The following is a 21,642-nucleotide window of genomic DNA, read 5'->3' on the forward strand; positions in this document are numbered from 1 at the left end:
GTGTGTGTAGTCTTTGTGAGTGTGTCTGTCACTGTGTCAGTGCATTTGTGTAATTCTGAACAAATGGTAAAATATATATATATTAAAAACAACAAGTGCTGCTGCTTGTTTTCATCTGGTTTCATAACAATTCTTTCCAGAGGTCACCGTTGGACACTAGTAAGACTGTGGGAGTGCTGGGCTATTGGCATATATACTGTGTGTGTGTATAGATCTGTGGATTTTTATTTTTTTAATTGGCTCTGTATTCGGTATTTGGAAACCCCCCTTTCAAAATCCTGCTTTTGCCACTGCCTTTGCTAAATTTATATTTTATATAATTCTTCTTGCTGAACAGAACACAACAAAATACACTGATGTTTAAACATATCCTACCATTTCCATGAAATTACCACCATGGGAGGCATTTAGGTCTACATGTGAAAATATGAGATATGGTAAGAACTTACCCTTGTTATCTCTATTTCTACGAAGTCCATAGGGTTCCACAGGATACCTTGGGGTATAGGTGTGACGTCAGTCGCAGGGCACCAAAGAGTTAAGCTTTCAGCCTCCCAGGATGCACTAGGTCCCCCTCCTATACCCCGCCCCCGGGCCAAGGCACCTCAGTTAGTTACCAAGCCATAGGCCGGAGGAGGAGAAGGAAGAGAGAGAACAAAGATCTGGACACATACAAGAATCACATTCTCACCAGAGAGAGACGGAAAACCGGTGACCAGAGCAAAGCCCATCTGCAGCACAGGTGCGACAGGGCGGGAGTCCTGTGGAACCCTATGGACTTCGTAGAAATAGAGATAACAAGGGTAAGTTCTTACCATATCTCATATTTTCTACTTCAGGGTCCATAGGGTATCCACAGGATACCTTGGGGATGTCCCAAAGCAGTATCCTTTAAGGGTGGGGACGCTCCTGTGCAGAAAGGAGAATCCGCCGCCCGAAGGAAGCATCCTGAGAGGCGAAGGTGTCAAACCTGTAATACCTCACGAAGGTATGGACAGAAGACCACGTAGCAGCCTTGCAGATCTGAACTGCCGAGGCACCACGTCGAGCTGCCCACGAAGGACCCACAGACCTAGTGGAATGAGCCTTCAGAGAAGGAGGGACCGGTAGGCCTTCATGAAGATAAGCTTCAGAAATAGCCATACGGATCCAGGCTGCCAAAGTTTGCTTTGAAGCAGGCCAACCCTTTTTACGGAAGCCATAGAGGACAAACAAAGCGTCCGACTTCCTAAACGAAGAAGTGCGGTCAACATAAGTCCTTAAGGCCCGCACAACATCCAAAGAGGCCTCACCCACGGAAAGACCCGGTGAGTTAAAGGCCGGAACAACTATTTCCTCGTTAATATGAAACTGGGAAACAACTTTGGGAAGAAACTCGGGCCGAGTGCGGAGCACTGCCCTGTTCCCATAAAAAACCAAGAAAGGGGGTCTACAAGAAAGAGCCCCTAACTCAGAAACACGTCTGGCCGAAGCAATGGCCAGAAGGAAAACAGTCTTAGCTGTTAGCCATTTAAGATCCACTGAGCCCAGTGGTTCAAACGGCGGTCCTTGGAGAGCCCTCAGGACCACAGCCAAATCCCAAGGCGCCACAGGTGGAACAAAGGGCGGCTGAATGCGGAGAACACCCTGCATAAAGGTGCGCACATCCGGGATTGTAGCAATCCTACGGTGAAACCAGACAGATAGGGCCGAAACCTGTACCTTCAAAGAAGCAAGGCGAAGCCCATGATCTAGTCCCGCTTGCAGGAAGGCGAGAATCCGAGACAGACGAAACTCCCGCGGTGCATAACCTCTCGGTCGACACCACTGGAAGAACGTATGCCACACGTGATGGTATATCCTCGCGGAATACGGTTTCCGAGCTCGTAACATGGTACGCACCACAGAGCTGGAAAACCCCCGGGACCTCAGCATGGCCGTCTCAACAGCCACGCCGTCAAAGACAGCCGAGTCAGGTCCGGGTGAAGGCAAGGACCCTGAGACAGAAGGTCCGGTCGTAGCGGCAACCGCAGAGGAATGTCCACGGACAGACCCTGAAGGTCTGAGAACCAGTGCCGTCTGGGCCACGCGGGAGCTATCAACAGGAGCGTCCCTCCTTCCTGTTTGAATTTCCGGATTACCCGTGGAAGAAGGGAGACCGGAGGGAACAGGTATGCGAACCGGAACGTCCACCGGACGGACAGAGCATCCACCAGAGACGCCCCTTCGTCTCTTGTGCGAGACCCGTACACCGGCAACTTGTTGTTGTGCCGGGACGCCATGAGGTCGATTTCTGGAAGACCCCACCTGTCCACCAGTAGTTGAAAAACGTCCGGGTGCAGGGACCATTCCCCCGGATGAACGTCCTGGCGACTTAGAAAGTCCGCCTCCCAATTGAGCACTCCCGGGATGAAGACCGCTGATATGGCCGGAAGATTGCGCTCCGCCCAAACCAGGATCCGAGAGACCTCTACGAGAGCCGCCCGACTGCGAGTTCCTCCTTGCCTGTTTATGTAGGCCACGGTGGTAGCATTGTCCGACTGGACCTGCACCGGGCGACCCTGGAGAAACCGCTGTGCCTGCTGGAGAGCATTGAAGACCGCACGGAGTTCCAAGATATTTATTGGAAGCTCCGCTTCTGTCGGCGTCCACCTACCCTGGAACAAGTGTGGACCCGAAACTGCTCCCCAGCCCCGAAGACTGGCGTCCGTTGTCAACAGGACCCAATTTGGAACCCAGAACGGACGTCCCTTGTTGAGGTGGGTCGTCTGTAACCACCACGTAAGGGACAGGCGAACCTCCTGGGTGAGCACAATCGTCTGGGACTTCAGAGACTGAGTCAGCCCGTTCCACTTGGACAGGATCAGGTGCTGCAGAGGTCTGGAGTGAAACTGGGCGTATTCCACCATGTCGAACACCGACACCATGGAGCCCAGTAACCTCATCGCCGAGTGTAAGGACACCCGGCGGCTGTGCAGACAACTGCGCACCCTTGACTGTAAAGCAGAGATCTTGTCCTCCGTCACGAAGATCCTTTGCTGTCCCGAGTCCAATAAGGCTCCAAGATGCAGAATCCTCCGAGACGGGATTAGAGTGGACTTCTGCCAGTTGATTAGCCAGCCGTGCCGTTGCAGCAGTGCAATGGTCAGGTCCAAGTGGCGTAACAGGAGCTCTGGAGATCCTGCCACCAATAACAGGTCGTCCAAATACGGCAACATGCGGACTCCCTGCAGCCGCAGAGAAGCCGCCATGACCGCCATCACCTTGGTGAAAACACGTGGTGCTGTTGCCAGGCCAAAAGGTAACGCCCGAAACTGGAAGTGGTCGCTGCTGATTGCAAACCTGAGGAACTGTTGATGGCGCCAAAGAATAGGGACATGCAGGTAAGCGTCCTGTATGTCCAATGACACCAAGTAGTCCCCAGGTTCCAGCGCCAGAATGATGGACCGTAGGGTCTCCATCCGAAACTTCGGGACCCGCAAAGACTTGTTGAGTGCTTTGAGGTTGAGAATCGGACGATATGACCCATTGGGTTTCTGTACCAAAAATAGATTTGAATAGAAACCCTGGCCCCTCTGGGAGAATGGAACCGCCACTATAACTCCAGCCTGGAGCATAGTGTGCAATACCTTCCGCAGCTCCGTAGCCTTGTTCCGGTCTGATGGGAGACCCGTGGTGAAGAAGCGAGCCGGGGGTCTGTGCCGGAAGGAGAGGGCGTATCCGTGGGAAACCACCTCCAGAACCCAAGTGTCTGTCGTAGTGGTCGACCAACACTGGGCGAACTGTAGCAGGCGGCCTCCCACCCTGGGATCCCCCAAAGGGAGGCCCGGACCGTCAGGCCGCAGGCTTGTCATCTGGCTTGGGGGCCGGACGTCTGGTACTCCATGCCTGCTTCCGGGGCTTGACCGATTTCTTAGGGCCAGCCTGTCAAGGAAACGACTGTGGTTTGGGCCTGCCCTGGGCCCTAGATGACCGAAAGGATGATGGTCCCGAACCAGAAGGAGCAGCGGCCGACGGGAGACAGGCAGATTTGGCTGCCGCCAGCGTGGCCACAATCTTATCCAGATCCGGACCGAAGAGAACTTCTCCGGTAAACGGCAACGCTTCCAGACCTTTCTTGGAATCTGCGTCCGCCTTCCAGGATCGCAGCCACAAGGTGCGACGAGCAGCTACCGCTGCTGAAGAAATTCTAGACACCAGAGTACTAATGTCTAGAGCCGCCTCGTTGATGTAGGTGGCTGAATCACGGAGATTGCCAATCAACTCCGCCTGATCGGCCGGACAGTCGGATTCAAAAGAAGCCTCTAATGAATCCGCCCAGCGCTCCATCGCTCTGGCAACCCAGCAAATGGCCATAGCCGGCCGTGCTGCCCCCCCTGCAAGGGAATAAGCGGACTTCAGGCAGATTTCTACCTTGCGGTCCGTAGCATCCTTAAGGGAGGACATGGATGGCATCGGCAATGTGGCACTACGGACAAGACGGGTCACGTGAGAATCCACCTGTGGAGGGGATTCCCACTTCGCAAAATAATTATCCGCGAACGGATAAGCCACCGCCAGGCGTCTCTGCGGCTGGTATCTTTTGCCAGGTTGTTTCCACGCCTCCTCTAAATGGTCCACCAACTGACCCGAAAGAGGAAAGACTGTGGCATCGCCCTTCACATCTTTGAAAAAGGCATACTTAGATTTAGCCGCTGGGGGAACTTCGTCCTCAATCACCAAGGCTGTGCGGACCGCCCGAATAAGTCCAGGAATATATACTTTGGACTTAGCATCAGCGTCCTTAGTATGGAGAGGTTCCTGATCGTAAGGATCTAGAATCTCCCCATCATCAGACGTCCCTTCGTCATCCTCATAAGGAGCGGACAGAGACGCCACCGGCCTTTTATGAGACCGCATCACAGACTCCCCTTGCAACACATCCGACAAGTGCTGTACAGAACTCGTCAGGGAGTTAACCCACGCTGGCTCCTGAGAACCCGGGAGCGGGGAAATAGGGAGACTGTGGGGTACCACCAATTGTCGTGGGAACCCCTGCATGGGTGACGACACCACAGACTGCTGGGACAAACCCATCGGAGTAAACGCGGGCTGCGGAGCTAACTGGCCCACTAAAGCTGTTAACGCCTGAGCGAAACAAGCCCAGGGCGGCTCCTGTACCGGTGCTGTAAGCGTAATAGGCCGCGCCATGGACAAACACTGCCGGCAAAGGCCCTCCGCGCTACCCTCCCCCTCCGCTAACGGTACTTTGCACGTGGTACACTGTAGCCGGAGGGGAAAATCACTTTCAGACATGATGGCACCACGTATGTGACCTCTCTCACCAATTAAGTATTAAATAGGCGAGAGACCACCCTGCAGCACCGCACCGCAAGGGCTTTAGCAGAAAGAACAGGGACAGTAATAAAGCTGACAGTTTAGAGAAGAAAAGATTACAGGCAGCAGCGCTAGCACAGTCACATACAATGCAGAAAAATAACAATTCCTGCACTAACAGCGCTGATCACTCAACTACACAGACACAGGGCCTGGTAGGACACAGCGCTGCATACACAGACCTGACCACAGCGGAGGAGAGGTATGCGGGGGGACCCAGACCACGATGCTTCCGTCCAGCGCTTCCAGCAGCGTTCACCATGCGTTCTGGAGAAGATGGCCGCCGAGGAGCAGAGAGGAGGCTGGCCTGGGGGAGGAGCGCTGCCACAGGACCAGTCGGCAGCATGCAGAGAGGGCTGTGTGCAGCGGGGGAGGCGCCGGCTGTGAGACAGGGAAGGCGCGCTCCCCTGGCATGCATTTAACCCCTGGGCGGTCCGCTGTCCCAGGGGGTAGTGGAAGCGCAGGTTGGTCGCCTGGCTCCACGCTGCAGCCAGTCCCCAGGGAGCCCCCTGCCTGGGGACTTAGGACCATGTGATCAGCGGGGACCCACCGCGGGACCCCGCTGCTTACCTCTGTCCCCCTTGAATCCGGCCATGGTCCGGAGCATCTGGGGTCACCGCTAGCTGTGACCCCAGACGCCCACCAGCATCCCCGGATCAGTACCGGCGTTCTGGTACCGGCGGGGTGTAGGGAAGACAGCATGGACGTCAGGACTGACTGTCCATGCTGTTCATCCAGTTGTGCAGCCACAGCTGCATGAAGAATAAGCTTCAGGGGCTCTTCTAGCCCCCACTCCAACAGGTGCACCCGACTCCGGCCGGGCACCAAACTAAACTGAGGTGCCTTGGCCCGGGGGCGGGGTATAGGAGGGGGACCTAGTGCATCCTGGGAGGCTGAAAGCTTAACTCTTTGGTGCCCTGCGACTGACGTCACACCTATACCCCAAGGTATCCTGTGGATACCCTATGGACCCTGAAGTAGAAATGTAATTTTATCTCAGCCAAGCAAAGAACACTATAGCAGCCATTTACAGAAATTAATGCAATGAAATAAAATTACCTGGCAGAATTATGCCAATTTTATTATCTATATAATTAGCGAAAAGCGTGTCTGTCTTTCCTTTATGCACGGCCAGCGTTTTGGACCTAGCTCCACCAAATTTGGCATGCTGGTGTAGTTTGACCAGGATTAGGTTTTTGACTAGGTTTGAACTCCGTCAGGGCCACACACTGTCAAACAACCCCTAAAAATGGGGACACTCTAAAAGTACACGGGTTTCGGGCTGGCTCCAGTGGAAATTGTCAGTCTGCCAAAAACCTGTGAACAGCTACAAAAGTATTCTTTTAAGCTCAGTCTGAGCAAAATTTGATGACTCATACAAGTTCATATTAAATCCAGAGCCTCTGTGTTTGCATGCAAGGGCATAACTAGAGTGTTGTGGGCCACATAGCAAGATCTTAAAAGGGACCCCCCCAGGAGGTAAAAAAAAAACAAAACAAACAAAAAAAAAAAAAACACATACATTTACCCCCACCCAGAGCTCATTCATGTTATGCCACACAGTGCCCATTCAGGTTATTCCACCCAGTAGTACATCTTATACATATTATGCCATGTAGTAGTAGTGCCCCTTATTCATTATACCACACAGTAATGCCCTTTATAGATTATGCTACATAGTAGTAGTGGCCCATATTATACACATTATTCCACACAGTAGTAGTGACCCTTACACATTATGCCTCCCAGCAGGTGTGGATTTGGGGCCTGGCCACCAGCTAATTTACAGCTGACGCACTGGCAGGCGGCAGCAGACATGGACTGACAGCGCCAGCACAATTTGAACCTGCTGCCAGATGCGAGTCAATAGAAGCTCTCGTACTGACAGCCAATCAGCCAATCAGGAGCCGTCATAGCTGATTGACTTTCAGTCTGTGAGCTCTGATTGCCTCACAACTGGCGGCACTGTCTCTCCATGACTGCCTGCCAGGGCGCCAGCTGTAATCAGCTGGCGGGCCAGCACAAAATCAACATCACTGACACCAGGCCCCCCTCGATGGCCCTGACTGGACCAGCCTACCTTGTGTGCGTGACTGTGTGCAGGGGGATCAACAGGCCACAGAGGCAGCTCGGCCACCATAGCAGCCACCCCCCGTGCACCCATGGTAGTTACGTCACGGCTTGCATGCATGTTATCAAACAGTGGGGTCCTTTTCAGGATCAGTGGAATGGGGTTATAGGTGCGGACAATGTAAACAAATAAAGGCTGCAGGTGTAATTCAGGGTCCAGTCTTCAACCCAGGCAACACTGGGAATCCCAGCTAATAATGAATATATAAAGAAATTAAAGCAATAAATAAGGTGTTTTTACAATGACTAGCTCTAAGATCAGCTATTAATATTGTATATTCGATTTCTTTCACATATAGCTAAAAAATGTTTCTCCAGCAACTTCCACCATACAGTCATATGTATTGTCGCCACTGTAACAGGAATTGGGACAGGGATACAATTTAGATCTGCTGACTTTGAAGGATTTTCAGCAAAACAATACTCACATCTCCGTAATAGTATCTTTTGTTTTATATGGATCCAGCACTAAGAGGGCAGTGTATAGTGTCCACAGTAATATAACGTTAAGCAATACAGTGTGTAGATAGGTGGGAGAGATGCATGGAGAAGCCGTTCCCATGCACAGAGTAGAGAGTGTTCTGTGTGCTGCACCCCACTGGATCATCATTTGTTTTGTTGACCCGCTTAGGGAGCATGGAGGGGCAAGAAGACTGACCCTATTCCATGTACTTCAGCATCGTTTACCATGGCAATCAGAAAAGAACTTTGTACACAGCAGCTGGGTAGCCAAAACCCACTAAGCAGACAATAATAAAGTGTTGAATTGGCACAAGCAGGGGGGGTCTCACCCTAACAAAAATAACTGTTGACATGAGATAGATGTCATAATAGCACATAAAACACAAGACATTCTGGGGACCAGTCTTGGCAGCCTTCTGAAACATTTTCTTTCAAGTTTCCATCTGTCTCTTTGGATTCTCCTCAAAGTATTTGTATTAACTCTTCATACCAGGCTTCGGTATTAGGAGCTGGGAAACATTCTTGTACAGATATGGCTTGTAGTAACCCTCAAGGATGTGGGGTCTTTTGTCAGGATTTATTTAATTATATTGATTTGACCCACTAAAATCACTATTTTCAGAGTTATATATAGCTACGTGAACACATCGGGAAGTACTGACTATACGACAGACCTACGGTTATTTTCAATATAATAAACAGAGCCATTTCTTACCCTTACACTGCCCGAGGCGGACACCATTACCTCCCTCTAGCCAACTTATTTTAACTTACTTGCCAATGCCAGGCAATGTCTATGCCTCCCCATTTCATAAGGCCTACTTTGCTCTCCTTCCCTGACAGTCACTGGTACACTCCAGAAACTTACAGGTGCACACAGGGGCGTATCTACCCATTGGCCAGGATGGCACTCGCCAGTGGCGCCGGCCGAGGGGGGGCGCCGTCCGGCAGTGCCTCCCATGGTCAAGGGGTAGAAATAGACAGGACTGCCGCGGAGTCCCAGGTACGCCCTATGATGTCTGTCCAGGGCCTGGGAGCCGCTAGTGAGTGAGAGGGAGTCACCCACCTCCTAATTTCCGGCACCACCTCAACCGCCCCAGCACCTCCCCGCCCGTCCTCCCCCAGCCTCCACCTCCCTGTCCCCGGATCCTCCCCCGCTCGGCCTCCCCGGCAGCCGCCGCTGACTCTCCCTCTCACATTCCGCCGGGCACCGGGGAGCGGAGGATGTAGGAGTGTACCTGCCGGCTGCTCCTGTGCGGGCTGACAGCGGGACCCCAGAGGTATGTGACAGGGTGTAGTGTGACAAGTGACAGGGTGTAGTGTTACAGGTGACAGGGTGTAGTGTGAGTGTGTGACAGGGTGTAGTGTGAGTGTGTGACAGGGTGTAGTGTGAGTATATGACAGGGTGTAGTGAGACAGGCTGAGTGTGAGTATGTGACAATGCGTAGTGTGAGTGTGTGACAGGGTGTAATGTTACAGGTGACAGGGTGAGTGTGAGTATGTGACAGGATGTAGTGTGAGTATGTGACAGGGTGTAGTGTTACAGGTGACAGGGTGTAGTGTTACAGGTGACAGGGTGTAGTGTTACAGATGACAGGCTGAGTGTAAATATGTGACAGGGTGTAGTGTGACAAGCTGAGTGTGAGTATATGACAGGGTGTATTGTGACAGACTGTGTGTGAGTATGTGACAGTGCGTAGTGTGAGTGTGTGACAGGATGTAGTGTTACAGGATGTGTGAGAGTGTGGGGCAGGGTGTAGTGTGAGTGTGTGACAGGATGTAGAGTGAGTGTGTGACAGGATGTAGTGTTACAGGTGACAGGGTGTAATGTGAGTATGTGACAGGGTGTAGTGTTACAGGTGACAGGGTGTAGTGTGAGTATGTGACAGGATGTAGTGTGAGTATGTTACAGGGTGTAGTGTATGTGACAGGATGTAGTGTATGTGACAGGATGTAGTGTATGTGACAGGATGTAGTGTGAGTATATGACAGGGTGTAGTGAGACAGGCTGAGTGTGAGTATGTGACAGTGCGTAGTGTGAGTGTGTGACAGGGTGTAGTGTTACAGGTGACAGGGTGAGTGAGTATGTGACGGATGTAGTGTGAGTATGTGACAGGGTATAGTATGAGTATGTGACAGGATGTAGTGTGAGTATGTGACAGGGTGTAGTGTTACAGGTGACAGGGTGTAGTGTGAGTATGTGACAGGATGTAGTGTGAGTATGTTACAGGGTGTAGTGTATGTGACAGGATGTAGTGTATGTGACAGGATGTAGTGTATGTGACAGGATGTAGTGTTACAGATGACAGGGTGTAGTGTGAGTATATGACAGGGTGTAGTGAGACAGGCTGAGTGTGAGTATGTGACAGTGCGTAGTGTGAGTGTGTGACAGGGTGTAGTGTTACAGGTGACAGGGTGAGTGAGTATGTGACGGATGTAGTGTGAGTATGTGACAGGGTATAGTATGAGTATGTGACAGGATGTAGTGTGAGTGTGTGACGGTGTAGTGTTACATGTGACAGGATGTAGTGTGAGTGTGTGACAGGGTGTAGTGTTACAGGTGACAGGGTGAGTGTGAGTATGTGACAGGATGTAGTGAGTGACACGGTGTAGTGTTACAGGTGACAGGGTGTAGTGTGTGTGTGACAGGGTGTAGTGTTACAGGTGATAGGGTGTAGTGTGAGTATGTGACAGAATGTAGTGCTACGGGTGACAGGCTGAGTGTGAGTATGTGACAGGGTGTAGTGTGAGTATGTGACAGGATGTAATGTGAGTGTGTGACAGGGTGTAGTGCTACAGGTGACAGGGTGTAGTGCTACAGGTGACAGGCTGAGTATGTGACAGGGTGTATTGTGAGTATGTGACAGGGTGTAGTGTGAGTATGTGACAGGGTGTAGTGTGAGTATGTGACAGGGTGTAGTGTGAGTATGTGACAGGGTGTAGTGCTACAGGTGACAGGCTGAGTATGTGACAGGGTGTAGTGTTACTGTAACTGGCAGGTGAGACATGGCTAGGGAGAGGTTTTAAGTACAGTGTGTGTATTTATATAGAAAATATAGGGGGAGGGGGCGCCATTCCATTACTTTGCCATCGGCGCTCGGACCCCTAGATACACCCCTGGGTGCACAGTGATTGGTCAAAGCATGATGAAGTGATCACCACAAGCTTCCTCCTGCATCAGTGCACAGAGAAGAGAACCACAGACTGAGGAAAGCACTAGGCACAAAGTAGAACTATGCTTAATTATTGGTGTAACATTTGTATCAGACTTTTATCAAACTCACGCAGATTTACAGAACGCTGGCTTCAAAGTTCTTATTTAAAATAAAGCTGATCACTTGAGCCAACATTCACTATTGTGTAACTCACGTGTAGATTGCAGATGAATTTTGTTTAAATCAACCTTGTCAGTGGAAGATGCTGTTTTATAAAGGTACCACAGTGTATTAATAAAATGGCAATTTTTTTCTATAAATTGATTGGGGCCTACATTGTCAATTCATTCTGCGCTGCGGTGGCTTTGAAGTCTGGACAGGATAACATTTTATAGAATTTTACTAGGCTGTCGCCCCCCCAGCTGGAGCGGGATGCCGATGGTCTAAATGCCGACCGACGGCATCCTGACTGTTTAATCCCGGCAGGTGTCTAATGGCCAGTGTCGAAAAACCTGACGCCGGTCATTACACCTACGCTGGGAGCCCGACACCTGGCTTACAGATCGACAGTAAGCCCGGCCACAGGCGCGTACAGCCGCAGGGGGGGGGTGTTAGGTTTAGGGTTCCCGGGGAGGGGGGGGGGGGGGACGACTTCAGGTTAGGCACCCCCCCCCCCCCCGGTTTAGGCTAGGGGAAGGGGGGGTTAGGGGGGTAAAGTTAGATTAGAACATACTTGCCTTGGGCGATCTGGATTTTCACCCCTGCCGGGCTCTGAATGTCCGGTCATGCGGCCGGTCGTATGTATTCCGCTGGAGTGAGTGAGTGAGTGAGTGAGTGAGTGAGAGTGTGTGTGTTACTCACTTTTTATTCCATAAGAGGAGTCCTCCGAAAAAAACACTAGTTAAACACGTTCATATTTCACATGTAATATCACTGGTGTTTGAACGTTTCATTGTTCAAAATAAATAGCAGTTGGTACCAAGGGCCGTATTCAATGACTAGGGTCTGATATTCAATGACTTTATTGGTTCCCAAATAAAGCTCTCTCTTTACTAAAACGAGAGTTAATTCAACAAGAAAGGGAATCTTGTCAAAGTCACAAATATATATATTAATGTTCGTAGACACTTTTAGAACTTCAACTACTTGTATTCGGCTTGCAGATGACTACAGAAATCAGCCTTTACACACTGTAAAACATTTAAATGCATCCACCAAAAAATCCTAAAACATTCTAATCCCTGCCTATCAGGACTGGTGCAAGGTTTCCTGATCACCCTAGGCAAAACGTCAGCCTCCCTACCCCCCTCTCCCCACACACAAGTCAATTATACACTTCCCCCCAGTGCCTAACCCTCCCCCTAGCCCCACTACTTACTGTCGGGATGCCGGCGCTGGGATTCTGACTGGTGTCAGGATTCCGATGCTGTCATTCTGAGCGCCGGTATCTCGACAGCCAGCATTTCAACTACCTCCCTTTTTAGCCATATTGAAAGTTAAGGAAATGTATAGTAATAGAAGTGATCAGCTCTTAATGCTCCCTGACCTGTACAAACCACACCCATTTTCAGTAAGGACATTCCATTTTTGGGTTACGGAAAACTTGGACAGTCATGGGAAATTGTGAATCTTGGTAACTATGCTCTAATAGTACAATTACCATGGTTACGGATTCAATAATGCTTTAAGGCAGGCCTGGCCAACCTGTGGCTCTCCTGTTGTTGTGAAACTTCAAGTCCCAGCATATCCTCCCACCAATCAACTGGTAAAGCATGCTGGAAATTGTAGTTTTGCAACAGCTGGAGAGCCAAAGCCAAGTGAGCTGGAGTATAAATTGTTCCCATCAGGACAATTTATTTACTCATTTAGGTCAGTGTGTAAGAATGTGGTGTGTACTTTCAAAGGGTATACAGTCTTCATGTCACCATGAATAATATCAACATTAACAATGTTGACACCAGAAGGTCGACATTGATTATGTAGACATCATTAATGCCAACACCTGCATCGGAAGTGTCGTCATTGTCATAATCAATGGCAATATTTCCATTAGGGTAAGCATTAACATTGTGGATAGAATTATACACAAAAAAAGACATGTTGAAACATATCCGATCGGCATTCTGGAGAGCATGCACCAAATACCAAACTGAAAAAAGGGGAATTGAGATTCTTCTCCGAGAACTATTCCACCAATTTCTACAAAATCAGTCCCTTATGAGACACACTTTACTACACAGTGCATGAAGGGGAGGGGATAATGCTTCTGTGGGATTTACCGCCATTAGGGGGTGAGGTAATGGCACTGAGGGATCTGTTGCTACGGGGGGGTAGGATGAGCCATATGGACACATCGGGCAGGGGAAATGGTTAATGCTGCAATGAAGATCTATGGACGAAGGGGTGGGGGTGGTAATGACTAGAGACAAGCAGGTTTGGATTTACTCGGTTCTCAAAACAGCATTTTATTGGCTATCGGCTATCATGTGTTTTGAATAGCCAATAAAATAAATCCAAACTAATCTGAACTCGCGGTAAAGTGGTGAAAAGAACCGAGTAAATCCGAACCCGCTCATCCCTAGTAATGACCAGTGGCGGATTTTACCTAGGGGCAGCAACCACCCTAGGAAAATCTGCTATTTCACTGTGCCACCGCCGCTCATGCCCCAGTCCCTACCAGATTTATTGCGCAGGTGCCAGGACCGGTTTGGCCTGAGCCCCCCTCAGGTAAGAGGACAGGAGCAGCTGCTGGTAATGGCACGGGGATTTATAACTACTGGTGGGGCAAATGCCACTGAGGGACTCTATTGCCATTGAGGGATGGGGATAATGCTATAGTGAGGACATTTGGACACTGGCGGGGGTGGAGTGGGGGGTGTAATGCTACAATGGAGACAAGAGTGAGGGGATAAATCTATAGGGGCATCGAGACTACAGTGAGGGGGAAGCCATAATTGTTATAGTCGGTCCTGAGGGAAGGATGTGTTATTACAGAGGCAAGGGAGGGAGATTTCTACAAGGGAGAGTCATGGCTCACTCAGTATAACTTCTCCATGGGATGGCTCATTTAGCTGACACACCGCTACTTTGCCACATGCAAACAGTTCTGTCCCTATCAGGATTATTATTATTGAAGCATTAATGCAAAATATATATATATATATATATATATATATATATATTTATTCTAATGAAATACAAAATACCAAAATGACAATCTCACATATAGACTAATAATATGAAAGAAGTAATATCCAGGTATTCGTACATACATAAAATAATTATTGTACCTATGGAGATTATATAACAAAGTTGAGGGCTCTGGAGAAAATGAGGTACGTCATACCTCAAAAAGGTTCCTCTATTAAAATCCATGCATTTACATGTTTAAGCTAGATATGTTTTATTGTGACCATTGGACAATAAAATAAAAAGGTTATAAATGTAATAGAAAAAGTATCCTTGGAAACAGCATTACAATTTTGTCAGTGATCAAAGCTATAATGTATAAGTTTACATTTTATATTAAGTAATATGCAATAAAGCACACAAAGCTGTAAATTAACTCATCAAGTCATAGAAAAACATATGATTATCTTGTTAAATGTCCTTGTACTACATTACAGCACTGGAAACCATTATATTTGGCTGTTTTCTAGAAAAATTGGCTGCACCCTTTAACTCAAAATATACTCTCTGTGCAGCTGTTGTATCTAGGATGTGTGTGACAGGAAGTTGGCAGAGCCAGCTGCAATTACTGTGCTCTTCCAGCTACATGCATGTAAAATATACAGTCAGGTGCATAAATATTGGGACATTGACAGAATTTTCATATTTTGGCCTCTATTCACCACCACAATGGCTTTGAAATGAAACAAACAATATGTGCTTTAACTGTAGACTTTCAGATTTAATTTGAGGATAATTACATCCAAATCAGGTGAACGGTGTAGGAATTACAACAGTTTCTATATGTGCCTCCCACTTTTTAAGGGGCCAAAAGTAATGGGACTATCAACTCAAAAGCTATTTCATGGACAGGTGTGGACTATTCCCTCGTTATTTCATTATCAATTAAGCAGGTAAAAGGTCTGGAGTTGATTCTAGGTGTCACATTTGCATTTGGAATTAGTTGCTGTCGACTCTCAATATGAGATCCAAAGAACTGTCACTATCAGTGAAGCAAGCCATCATTAGGCTGAAAAATCAAAACAAACCCATCAGAGAGATAGCAAAAACATTAGGTGTGGCCAAATCAACTGTTTGGAACATTCTTAAAAAGAAAGAACGCATCAAAAGACCCGGAAGACCACAGAAAAAAGAAAGAACACCAAAAGACCAGGAAGACCACAGAAAACAACTGTGGCGGATGACGGAAGAATTATTCCCTGGTGAAGAAAGACCCCTTCACAACAGTTGGCCAAATCAAGAACACTCTCCAGGAGGTAGGTGTATATGTGTCAAAGTCAACAATCAAGAGAAGACTTCACAAGAGTGAATACAGAGGGTTCACCACAAGATGTAAACCATTGGTGAGCCTCAAAAACAGGAAGACCAGATTAGAGTTTGCCAAACAACATCTAAAAAAGCCATTACAGTTCTGGAACAACATCATATGGACAGATGAGACAAAGATCAACTTGTACCAGAGTGATGGGAAGAGAAGAGTATGGAGAAGGAAAGGAACTGCTCATGATCCAAAACATACCACCTCATCAGTGAAGCATGGTGGTGGTAGTGTCATGGCGTGGGCATGTACGGCTGCCAATGGAACTGGTTCCCTTGTATTTATTGATGATGTGACCGCTGACAAAAGCAGCGGAATGAATCCTGAAGTGTTTCGGGCAATATTATATGCTCATATTCAGTCAAATGCTTGAGAACTCATTGGACGGCGCTTCACAGTGCAGATGGACAATGACCCAAAGCATATTGCAAAAGCAACCAAAGAGTTTTTAAGGCTAAAAAGTGGAATGTTATGCAATGGCCAAGTCAATCCCCTGACCTGAATCCGATTGAGCATGCATTTCACTTCATGAAGACAAAACTGAAGGGAAAATGCCCCAAGAACAAGCAGGAACTGAAGACATTTGCAGTAGAGGCCTGGCAGAGCATCACCAGGGATGAAACCCAGCGTCTGATGATGTCTATGCGTTCCAGACTTCAGGCTGTAATTGCCTGCAAAGGATTTGCAACAAAGTATTAAAAAGTGAAAGTTAGATTTAGGATTGTTTAGTTTGTCCCATTACTTTTGGCCCCTTAAAAAGTGGGAGGCACATATAGAAACCGTTGTAATTCCTACACCATTTACCTGATTTGGATGTAATTACCCTCAAATTAAATCTGAAAGTCTGCAGTTAAAGCACATCTTGTTTGTTTCATTTCAAAGCCATTGTGGTGGTGAATAGAGGCGAAAATATGGAATTTCTGTCAATGTCCCAATATTTATGCACCTGACTGTATATCCAATTAGACATGTAAGCAGATTTTGGCTCCTTTGTGGGGTTTTCAATTTTTGTATTATATTGGTATTGGCTAAATCCTATGAGCAGTTTGCAGTTGAAGTGATAGAAATAACAGGGACGTGCAGTCAGGGTAGGCAGAGCCTCCACTATCATACTCCCCAGCCATTGCCCTCACCGCACGTCACTGTTTTATAAGGGCCTCCATGTGCCACCTAAGGGTGAAGGGCTGACATATACACCTGGAGCTTTTACAGGGAAGGCAGGCTCCTCTCAGCTGTTGGCCCTCCATTGGCTGCACTCCGAGCACATATGGTAGGGACTGCCCTTAGGAGCCATCATTCTGATTTTGCCCAAGGAACCAGGAGCCGCTAACTATGCTACTGCTTGAATATTCCAGTACTTCTAATAATCCTATATTCATTTTTGTTCTATATCTAGTCAACACACCTTGTACGTGGCTACAGATGGACTTCATAATAATTGAATAACCATACATCACACTCCATTTACCGTTCAACCTGCCTCCCTTATCCACAGTGTTCAATACGGGCTCTTGCATCAACGTTTATATATACAGATCTTTTGTAAGTAAACAAAGGTTTTGTATCTACACTAATTTGTGCGGAAGGGAAGGAACAACATGAAAATTGGGAGGGTGTCTACCTCCTTACAGCAGTTCTGTGTGGAAAACTTTAAAAAAAAATAGTATAAGAGTGACAACTGATTGTCTATGTATAACAATGTGGAGAGGCATCAGTCTATATTTCAACATGCTTAAAATCTAGATAGATCTTTAGCATTTTCAAATATGGGCCGTTCACCTGATCTACTACCGGCTACAGTATATATGAGCCTGTCCATGGTACCTATGCGAGATACCATCACCTTTTGGAGGTACAAGTAGCACAACTAAGAAATAAATGACCCAACACTTAACACATTTGGGGATAACAATAATCTCAATGCTCTTAATATAAAATAAGCAATTAACAACAACAATCTGTAGAGGAACATCTTAATTTTTTTCCCCCTAGAAAATGCTAATTCAATGATAAGAAATTTCCTGCAAGGATAAGTAGACTTACTGTAAAAAAGGGAAAAGATGGCAAGTGGATATAGGACCTGATTCAGACTTAGAGGGGTATTCAATATGAAACGTAAACTTCGCCGTCTATGCGTGTCGAACTTTTCGCCGCATATCGGAACGGCACTAGCGAAAGTGAAATCAGCGAAAACTTTGCTGATTTTTGGAGAAATCACCCTAACACCCCCAAAAAGATGCTCTGACATGGGGGATCACTCTGGCTACCCCCAATTAGCCCTGCTGAAGGTTTTTGGGGTCATTAAACGGGCTCAATAGCTGCTATTTTGGGGATTTGGGAAGGTGGTGAAGAATAGTATTTAGAAGTTTTTTTTGCTGAAAATAAGTAGTCCCAGCAAATTTTGGGTACTTGAAAATGGGGGTGAGCATATTTAAAAGTTGCTAAAGTGAAGTTTTAAAAAACGTGAAAAATCCACCTGCCGCAAACACCTGCAATGAAAAAAACACCTGGGGCATACTTGGGGACCCCTCTAGATTGTAGTTCACTGGTTTTTAACTTTGTACCCCAACTTTTTTTTTTCCGCCCCCAAAATGAAAGTGCTTTTTTGGGGTCTTCTGAAGTGTTTTTTTAAATTTTTTTGACACAGTTTACCTTTGGGGGACTGTCTGAAGTTTGCAGGGTGGTTTCTGAAATGTTGCACCCCAAAACCCCAATTCTGCACTTTTTTTCGCCACCCATTCCTTGGTGATACTTTTTCGCAGGGTCAAATGCAATATACTTTTCGCACCGGCGAAAAGTTTTCAAATTGAATATGGTGTAAAAGCGCCGAAAATGACATCATCCGAGCAAAATCATCGCAGATATTGATTTTTCGCTCCATATTGAATACCCCTATTAGGGATAGAGTGAGATATCTCTCTCAACTGATCATCTTGGTAAAACCATGCTGCACTGCAGGTGGGGCAGATTTAAAATGTGCAGAGAGATTTAGTTTTGGGAGGAGTGTTTCCAAACTGTCATCTAAATTGTAGAGTAATAATAAAGCAGTGCAGTATTTGTGGGCTACATGCAAAATCAGACAGTATTTACCCCACATGTAAAAAAATGTATGTATTCTACACCCTTTGCAATTGCAATATGGTTTGTTCAGGTTCACAGTTGAGAGAGATATCTCACTCTATTCCCAACTCTGAATCAGGCCCATAGTCCTCCATTAGGAGGTTACACCAATCTCTCTTCTTACCTTTGCAGTGTGTACAGTCTCCTCAGTGGCTGGATGAATGCATGAGCACAGAGTCAAGAGAGCAAGAAGGAAAAGCAGGGAGAGAGTTCCAGCTCTCATTCTTAGGAATTGTCACAGTCACTCTGTCCCTTAATCCTGGTTATATTTCCAATGTATTCATGAAACCATCACATCTGCAGCAGACACCTGTCCCGTCTTCATAGAATACTTAACTTTATACAACCTAGATAGTGTGAGGTCAGTCTGTTAACCAGTGTCACAATGTTATCTCCACTTCAGCGATTCTGTTTAACATTATTTACAACCATTTCTCTTTCTCCTATTACCATGTGCTGCAATTATGGAGATTTAAATCCATCTCTACATTAATCTTGGAAGTGACAATGATCTGAACTTTTCTAGCATGAGTGGAACTTCTTCAGCATATTATCCCAAAGCACTAAAAAAAACCCTCAGCAATATGTCCAACTTGATCCTAGAGTTATCTACTCAGGAGAGATATGATAGAGCAGTCCAGCAGCTGAGAGTATCAGGCATCCAGTTGTCCACTGGAGTAGTTATTATGCTCTCTCTGCTGTGGGATAAGCAGCTACACATCCTTCACTGATTACAGAGTCAGGCACCTCCCCAGGCAGGAGGAGTCCCTGATGTAGAAGTATTGCTAATCAACAGCAGTCTGGGAAGGAACTTGTCTCTGCAGTGCTCACAGAGTGAATCATTTTAAACATTCTTAACTCTTTCCAGGCCCTGGTGTATTTCCTTGCCTATTAACCCCTTCTCTGTTTAGCCTATTTTGGCTTTTTGGGAGGGCTGATCACATTCCAAAACCGGTATTTATTTATGCAGTAGCCACACAAATTATACCTTATTTTCTTCAGAAGACTCTGAATTTCCTGAAAATCTCAAGGTAAAATAATCACCCCAAAATGGTAAAAAAAAAAAAAATGATTGAAATTGCAAAAGTATGAACTAAAGATAAATGTGTGTCTATTGTATTCTAATCATCACCAAGGTATACTTTAAGGTTCTTGGTTCAGCATTAATCCACCTTTACAAAGCAGCAAAAGGCTGGATTCTACACAACGGGTTTCATAATAAAATCTGCACTTGCATGTGACAAAGCATGTCTTTTTTATGTGTTGGAAGACAGGTAAAATGTGTTGGGATAATATGATAGTACAACAGGGCATGCCATTATTAATATATTCAGCTTGCAGCATCAAATAATCTGGGAGATCTGGACATTAGAAGCCCACATTTCTGGACTTCTTATCACTTCCTATAGGGTAGGGTGGTATTGTCTGTGGACCACAAGAATATAACTACTAAAGGTGCCCATCCACTAGAAGACAGGCAAAAGACTGCACGATTACAACAATGGAATTGTGCAGTCGTTTGTCAGTCTGTGATGTGCCTACACTGAACGAGCCGTCTTTCAGTGTAGGCGCAATCAATTATCTGCAAACAAGCTGAAGGATGTACAACATATTTGTACAATGATAGGTGTCTAAATGACCAGCATGAGCGCACATCGCTTGTCGTTTTAGACAGTTTTAAAACAAGCTGCAAACAATTTTCAAACGATTATCGAACGATCGAAGAGTACCAGATTGTTTAAAAGACTCTCAAATGAGGGTGCCCCCAAGTCTGTAGGTGCCAAGTTGGGTGAAATCATGAACATTAAGTGCCCTCTCCCATCCCCCAGGTATCCTAGAATTTCTGCAGTGCAGGTTGGTATTGTCTCTGGATCAGATTATAACCACTGAGGGCACACATTATTTGAAAGAGGGGACTCTCCTATTTCTAATAAGGCTGAGTCTGTGGGTACTAGGATGGGGGAAATAGAGAACTTGTTTTGCCTAGAAAATCAAATTTAAAATGTTTTGCAATGTTTATCCTGTGGGAGCATTGTATAATGATGTCATCGTGAGTATGAAGTGATTGCATCACTGATCCTCACCACCTACCAGGTCCCAGTGACCAACTATAAAGGGGAGACTTTTAAGTAAGTACCCCTATTTGAACCCATGCTGTACATAGTAGAAGTCCCAATAATCCATAGCAACAAATGGGTTATTTTACCCACTGATACATGTACAAAATATAAATAGGAATTCTTATACTGAACTGCCTATGTCCTAATGAAAATACATTAATACTAGCTCTTAAAAGGGGAGATTTATCATACCGAGGAGTTGCCTATAGCAACCAATCAGATTCTAATAACTATTATTTATCCTTTACAGTCTATAAAATGATAGCTATAATATAATTGGTTGCTCAGGGCAGCTCCTCCACTTGTCCTCTTTAGATAGTTTGATAAGCTCGCCCATAGCGACCAGACCTGTGCTTGGTGTATGTGCAGAGAGCGATTAAATCTGTATCGTACTGAAAGGTCTATTTACTAAGCAATGTTAGGAGACAGAGTGAAAAGTGATAAGGTGCCAGCCAATCAGCTCCTAACTGCCATCTCACAGGCTGTGTTTGAAAAATGACAGTTAGGAGCTGATTGGCTGGCACCTTATCACTTTTCACTCTGTCTCCTAACACTGCTTAGTAAAATAGACCTCTGAGAATGCTTTGCTCTAATTTGTCTACTTTTGTATAATGACAGCAACCTGAGCATTACTCAAAGATGAAGAATACATTGGGGCCACACTCCCAGCTCATCACACATTGGTGTTCATGCTGAATTGGACGCACTTTTGTACTGTACATGCTCACAAAGGTGTATACGCTACATACATATGCAGATTCTATACTTGCTCCTCAGAACGGGCGAAGGAGGG

At 46.6% G+C, this 21,642-nt stretch overlaps 1 protein-coding gene across 1 annotated transcript in view; it reads right to left on the minus strand.

The window, feature by feature from the left end:
• MMP28 (matrix metallopeptidase 28) overlaps positions 1-19,489 on the minus strand; it is an 85,800-nt gene extending 66,311 nt beyond the window's left edge. Inside the window, exon 1 of the mRNA XM_088446325.1 lies at positions 18,854-19,489. Coding sequence (XP_088302451.1) covers positions 18,854-18,952 — 99 coding nt within the window. The 5' untranslated portion in view covers positions 18,953-19,489. The remainder of the gene's footprint in view (positions 1-18,853) is intronic.
• Between the last annotated feature and the right edge of the window lie 2,153 nt (positions 19,490-21,642).

The sequence above is a fragment of the Taudactylus pleione genome, unplaced genomic scaffold, assembly GCF_031769625.1.
Source record: "Taudactylus pleione unplaced genomic scaffold, aTauple2 ptg000397bl, whole genome shotgun sequence".
In the NCBI taxonomy this organism is placed as follows: domain Eukaryota; kingdom Metazoa; phylum Chordata; class Amphibia; order Anura; family Myobatrachidae; genus Taudactylus; species Taudactylus pleione.